At 34.1% G+C, this 7500-nt stretch overlaps 1 protein-coding gene across 4 annotated transcripts in view; it reads left to right on the forward strand.

Moving 5' to 3' along the window:
• The window catches only part of LOC115213083 (neuronal acetylcholine receptor subunit alpha-6), a 357620-nt gene that overhangs the window by 349354 nt on the left and 766 nt on the right, over positions 1–7500 (forward strand). For all 4 annotated transcript variants that reach the window (XM_029782002.2, XM_036504309.1, XM_036504310.1 and 1 more), the window contains one exon: positions 7428–7500. This exon is cut by the window's right edge and continues 766 nt beyond it. In XM_029782002.2, coding sequence (XP_029637862.2) covers positions 7428–7500 — 73 coding nt within the window. The remainder of the gene's footprint in view (positions 1–7427) is intronic.

Here is a 7500-nt window from a genome sequence, read left to right on the forward strand (position 1 = left end):
TACAGAGAAGAAATATTCTGACATGTAGGTTCACCAACTATTAACTTTGGTTGTGCTAAAAGAAAAAAAAACACAATACATGCTTATAATAGGGAGAAGGAAATATCAGACAGAAATAATGAAGATTATATCAAGGAAATTGGAAGGAAATGAAAGGAAAAATGAAAATAATTTTGCCTTAACAATAAAAATTGAATTAATGTATATATTCTCTAAGAAGAGAAGTGGATGTTGCGATAATCTGCAATTTCTAAAGGAAATATTCATGTTAATAATACTTATTATAAATGAAAATAGAAAATGAAGCCTTGCATGATTTCTTACGTCCTTCATCGCAGTGTCTACCACTACAACAATAATAACGTATTAAAGTAAATTATACGTAACCATTTATGTACAGTGGATTCAATAATTACACATCAAGCACTGCACGTTCCGGTAGGAAGGATCAAAATTATCATTTCTAAAATAGAAGCAAGGACACAAATTTTCAATGAGAGTTTAGTTGATAAAAAACTCGCAAGTAAGTTTAATGGTAATAAATTACCATCGTATCGTCCCTAGAAAATGAAAGAAGTTGAACTTGGTAGCACTTGAAATGTAGCAGGTTTGGTCCCTATTGCTGCATCTATTGTTGCTGATAGAATTGTGGTCGGGGTTTTAGCATCAAAGGGATTTTCACACTCCTTCCATAACTACAGAAAGACCTGAGCTTATTGCCTTCAGCCACGACCCTCATTTTTCTCCAGTTGTTAACTTAATGGTCGCGGACCATTTGGAAGCATACAGATATAAACAACATCTAAGCTCGAACTGAACTTCAGACCAGTTTTAGAGCGTTAAAATTTTTACCTCTGTTGCACCTCCGTGTTCCTTCAACATTACGTCTACGTTCTAGACCTCTGTACGGAACGAAATATGGATAATGAACTTGGTCACATGCTTCTCCGTGTATTTTTGTATCCAGGTGTAATTATTTAAGGTGCATACCTTTATCGATAACTCGTTAGTCTCTTCATAGATGCTTAATATACCAGGGCTCAGTCTCTGATTTTCCCTAATTAAATGCCATATTACGCTTCAAAATTCTTTTATCTACTTTTCCGCTTGTATCGCCATAAGATTGTTCACTTCCTAGTCTTACATCTGGTACATTTGTAAATTATTGGGTGTTTCGCTGTACTTCTTGCGTCAGTGCTACAATGTCTGCTGCAACCGAACATTCATTTCTTTTGTGTGTGTGTGTGTGTGTGTTTTGTTTTGTTTGTTTTTCTAAAAGCTGACTTGTCCTTGGTCTCTTTTGCGATTCAGAACTAAGTGTTGGCGTTTGCAAGGGAAGCGTGTTTGCTTTCACTGACAGTGTTGGTAAAATCGAGTTCCATGTGACATTGGCGACTAGCATGGCAGCTTTGCTGTTTGTAATGATGATGGTGGTAGTGGTGGTAGTAGATCTCTTGTTCCTCCTCTTTACTGCCATATTGTTGTTGTTGTTCTCATTTCCAGTTTTCTCGTTCCTGTTGCTGTTCTTTTCTTTACTTATCTTGTCGCTGTCATTGGTGAACCGTCCTTACAATTTGTTGTTGCAGTGGTGATGCTTGTCGCGCTTCTGGCTGGTGGCAAGAGTGGTGCAGTCAGTGTGGTCGTCAATTCTTTTGTTTCTTGTCGTCATCGTTGTTGCTCTCGGCTCCAAGTGTAGAGCGTCACTTTGATGTCATGCGTTCATCTCTCATTCAACAACAACAACGACAACTACAACAGCAACAACAACAACAATAACAATAATAATAATAATAATAATAATAATAATAATAATAATAATAATAATAATAATAACAATAACAATAATAATAATAATAATAACAATAACAACAATAATAATAATAATAATAATAATAATAATAATAATAATAATAATAATAATAATAATAATAATAATAATAACTAATAGTAATGGTTTCCAATTTTGCCACAACTTCAACAGTTTTAGAGGCGGAGACGAGTCGATTACATCAACCCCAGTTTTCAACTCGTACTTATTCTATCGACCCCGAAAAGATGGAAGGCAAGGTTAACCTCGGCTGCATTTGAACTCAGAATGTAGCAACGGGCGAAATACTGCTAAGCATTTCGGCCAGCGAACGAACGAATCTGCCAGCTCGTCGCCTAAATAATAATAATAACAATAATAATAATCCTTTCTACTGAAAGCACGAGGCCTTGAAATTTGGTGGGGAAGGGACTAATCGATTACATTGACCCCAGTATTTCACTGGTATTTAATTTATCGACCCCGAAAACATGAAAGGCAAAATCAACTTCTGCGGTATTTGAACTCACAACATAGCGGCAGACGGAATACCGCTAAGCGTTTCGCCCGGCATGCTAACGATTCTGCTAGTTCGCTGCCTTAATCATCATCATTGTTCGACCGTGGTCGAGACAATGGAATTTACCATGCTACGCCAGACTTCACGGTCCATCATGGCATTACGGAGGTCCTGTTACTGGATGCCTGTATCCCTGGAGATTACATCAGAGTAGGAGAGTGTGCGCCCTCTGGTATTGCGAGTAGATGGCTTCCAGAGGAGAAGAGTAGAAATTACCTCTTTTTCAGCTCTACAACAATGTCCAGCTGCCTTAATAATAATAATAATAATAATAATAATAAAATAATAATAATAATAAAAATAATAATATAATAATAATAATAATAATAATAATAATAATAATAATAAAAATAATAATAATAATAATAATAATAATAATAATAATAACAATAATAATAATAATAATAATAATAATAATAATAATAATAATAATAATAATAATATATTCACTGGGTAATCTACAAAATCCTGGATTTGCCCCATGAAAAAAACTGGTGGGAACACAAACCACCACCAGTGCTTGAAAATGACCACATCTCACTCCTCTGGAACTTCACCATTCAAACTGACAGAAAGATAGACGCAAATAGGCCAGACATCATATTGAAAGACTTCAAACAAAGAACATGCCTCCTCATTGATATGACTGTCCCAATCGATATAAACGTATCTGTCAAGACCTACCAAAATATAAAGATCTTGAAATAGAAATCAGCAAAATATGGAACCTGAAGACTAAAACAATACCTGTTGTCATAGGTGCCCTGAGAATGATAACAAAAGGGGCTGATAGCTACCTAACTCAGATACCAGGAAACCCCAAAATGGCAGAAATTCAAAAGATAGTGCTCATGGGAACTGCTCATATCCTACGCAACATACTTTCTATGTAATCTCAAGGTTTAAAACAAACATTTTTTTTAGACATCCACCAGTACAACACAAAAAACAACCAAATATATGGCACACTAGGCATAACAACGTGAACTTCCAGCCTGTGGTCTCTTGAGGTCTCCGGGTGAGACTTGGAGCCAACTTGTACAAATATAAAGCAAAAGTCAAACATATAATAATAATAATAATAATAATAATAATAATAATAATAATAATATTAATAATAATAATAATAATGATGATGATGATGATGATGATGATGATGATGATGATAATAATAATAATAATAATAATAATAATAATAATAATAATTTGCTTGTCAGTTGTTTGACCTTAATCAGTTGAGCATGTCCCTCAGTGGCTGACGATATGTGCATCTCTGATCATGAGCAGAAGTAGTGGGGGAGCATCAATGCCCTGATGCAGTACCAAGCAGCGACTCTCATGGCTTCTGATCTTAACTGATTGCAAGTGTTATCATGTACATTGTTTTGTCTTGGTATAAAAGATGGGCTACAGCAAATATTCTGCTCAATACCACAGATTTGCTTGTCAGTTGTTTGACCTTAATCAGTAGAGCATGTTCCTCAGTGGCTGACGATATGTGCATCTCTGATCATGAGCAGAAGTAGTGGGGAGCATCATAGCCTTGTGTTGAGAGGGATTCTTTGGGGTTTGAATAATTCACCTCTGGAAACATGGGTATTTCATTGAACATCCTTAGACAACCCTTAATCAGGGACCTTTTGAGTGGGATGGGTTACCCGACCAGAAGAAAATTCTAACTGGGCCCCAACCGCAAGGTCATGCGCTATTTATCTTGTTATGAGATCACCATGTTGCGCACATATGGTTGTGATGCATGTGCCTAGTGTACCCTTATCAGACGGGTAGTCATGATGGGTATACTGGGCTTCGCATATTTTACCCCAGTGTCACTTTGATGACATGCACTGCTCTCTCACTCAATAATAATGATAATAATAATAATAATAATAATAATAATAATAATAATAATAATAATAATAATAATCATTTCTACTATGGGCACAATGCTTGAAATTTGGGAGAAGGGGACGAGTCGTTTATATTGACCCCAGTGCTTCACTGTTACTTGATTTATCGATCCCGAAAGAATGAAAGATAAAGTCGACCTCAGCAGAATTTAAACTCAGAACGTGGCGACGGACGAAATACCGCCAAGCATTTCGCCCGGCATGCTAACGTCTCTGCTAGCTCACCGCCTTAATAATAATAATAATAATAATAATAATAATAATAATAATAATAATAATAATAATAATAATAATAACAATAATAATAATAATAATAGAGAGTTAGATAGATAGATAGATAGATAGATAGATAGATAGATAGATAGATAGATAGACAGACAGATAGACAGATAGATAGATAGATAGATAGATAGATAGATAGATAGATAGATAGATAGATAGATAGATAGATCTAAGAGACTGAGATCAAATTATGGAGCATGACCACTACTTTCCAATAATAAACCTGGAATGTATGTATGTTGAACCTGAATGCGTAAAAATACTGACATTTCTGATGACAGGTGCCTCATTTCTAGTCTTTACTTGATTCATGAATGCAGCTCTTTCTAAGCAACCTATGGCGTGAACTTATGCCTGACAAATGAACTACATTTCCACCATCTTGGAATCCTTCTAGACTCAAAGGACTGTTAGAGACGATTTACACAGAGTCATTCAGGCTCTGTTGTTATCTGATTCGTAGACATTACAAACTTGTCAGATGAAAAATCTGTTAAGGCACAAAAATGGATATATTCAATATATTATATGATTTATTGGTGGAACTGGAGGTTGCCGTGGATAGATCTTTCAATAATGGCACATTTACTCGCTTTTAAGTACACATTCAACGATAAGGCATAAACTGCGGTCAAAGCCTTCACTATTCTTATAGTATCGGCAACTGAGGAAAATTTTTGCTGAAGTAAAGTTTGCCCGGAATCGGTCAGATAAAGGACAAGCCAAATACTGGGTTGATATAATTGACTAACTCATTCCCCCTAACGTTGCTGGGCTTGTGCTAAAATTTTCAACCATAATTATTATTTACTTTCTTGTAAAAAAGATCCGTGCAATATTTAGGTCAGAAGATATTACAAATAAGGAAGAAATTCAGAGACAGTTCGAGTTTTTGTCCATCAAACAGTTTTTGAAAGAGGCCAATCACTTTATCAACTAGAAAAACGTAATGTCGAAATTCGATAGATCTATAAATATATCAATTATATCAGGTTTAAATAAAATTCAAAACAAAACCTTGTAACCTTTTATAAAATGCAGCTTTTATACTGTTTGATGTATGGGCAATTTTTTGAAAAATAATATAATTACAGAAGTTATGAATATTAAAAGTAATTTATAAAAACTATCGCATATTAATTAAAATCATTTACAGTAGTTTAAAATGTTATTTGCGATGTTCAAAGAAGGCGTTGCTCTATAATAGCGCGGAGATAATTTGTTTTATATTGAAATACGTTTGAAGTAGCATAGATTAGAATAATTACTTGGTGTTTTGGTATAAACATTACAGCATGATGGTTGGATAAATTGTACAGGGAGCGGAAAAATAACCTCGCAGAATCGTTCTCGATAAAACTAATTTACTCCCCCAGGTTGTTTGTAGCTTTTTCTACTTCGAGTTCGACGGTTAAAAACAATTTATTTTGTGAAGTTTCCCAAATTTTATGGCGTAAGCAATATACCACACACGCACACACACACACACATACATATATACATACATACAACATTCACACACACTCACACACACAAACACACACAAACACACACACACACAAACACACACACACACACAACACACACACACACACACACACACACACACACACACACACACACACACACATATATATATATATATAAACATAGTAAAATAAACAAAACGAGTATTGTGAACTTGGTATGGGTAGTGGAAAATTCAACGTCTCGAACCGAGTCCTTCTTCAGGGAATTGTTAACAGAAAAGAAAGTAAAAGATTAAATGTTTGAGTTGGCGTATTTCGCTGACTTGAATAAGAATTCTAATTTTCGCAAGGATGAGTATGTAAAATCGCCACGAGATGACCTCTGTGATGGTGAAGCCTATCATTTATAATCCTAATTTTAAGGGGGGATACGATATTTTTCCTAATGCGTGTAACGATTTAGTCACAGGAAACAAGATTAGCAGAATCTTATTGAAAAATACTTTCGATGTCAGTTCATGAGGTCTAACTTTTACATACTCTGGATTCTTAGTTGAAGACTTAGCTATCGACCATGAAAGGAATCGATTTTGTAAGATTTTAAAATTTAAAATTTAGGAAATATCGTATTAAAGATTTTTTCTCACCCAAAAAAAAAAATCAAAAGATAATTTTGTGTGATATGTGTCAGATAGTTCTGTGCCGTGTTTGTTTCTATCCTTAATTAATATGTGCGTAATTTACTTTTTTACCAATCTCAGTCACTTTAATATCGGAATAAAATAATGTTCTGATTAATGTCCAGTTTTATTTAATGTAACTATAGTACTGTTTCCATAATCTAACGTGATTTCATGTATTCCATAATATAAATATATGTCGTAAAGTAACGGCGGTCATTTGAGATGATTACTTTTACAAGATATACGATAATAAACAGTAAAGAAGCTGAGAAACATAGATACTAAGTTAGCTACTAATTAGTGTAATTTTGGTAGTAATGACTTATGTCCCTCTTAGTGTGAGGCATTTATGTGTAATAATACCCTCTATACAATATAAATATAATTAATATGTTTAAAAGGAAAAAAATTATTTTCGAATTCTTTTCTCTTATGAGGTTTTTCACGCTAACTACCTGATGATTTCTTGTTAAGATTCCTTATTAAGAAGTTATCCTTAATTGTTAAATTTAGCTACTAATTAGATATACAACTTTGTGACAAATAGAAATACATAATTACATATAACGATTGACTAATATTTGATTTATTAGTGAAATTACGGTAAGAGATAAGAGAATAACTACAAAAAGCTCAGTTGTACTTTGAATCTTTCTATTCGCTTATCTTATGTTTTCTTGTTCTTTTTCTTTTTAGGTGTATGCCTTACGATGTTCCTGGTTATCAGTACAGCCACTGTGTGGATATCAGCTATCCAGCTGCGCATCAT

This window comes from Octopus sinensis, linkage group LG6, assembly GCF_006345805.1.
Source record: "Octopus sinensis linkage group LG6, ASM634580v1, whole genome shotgun sequence".
Lineage (NCBI taxonomy): Eukaryota > Metazoa > Mollusca > Cephalopoda > Octopoda > Octopodidae > Octopus > Octopus sinensis.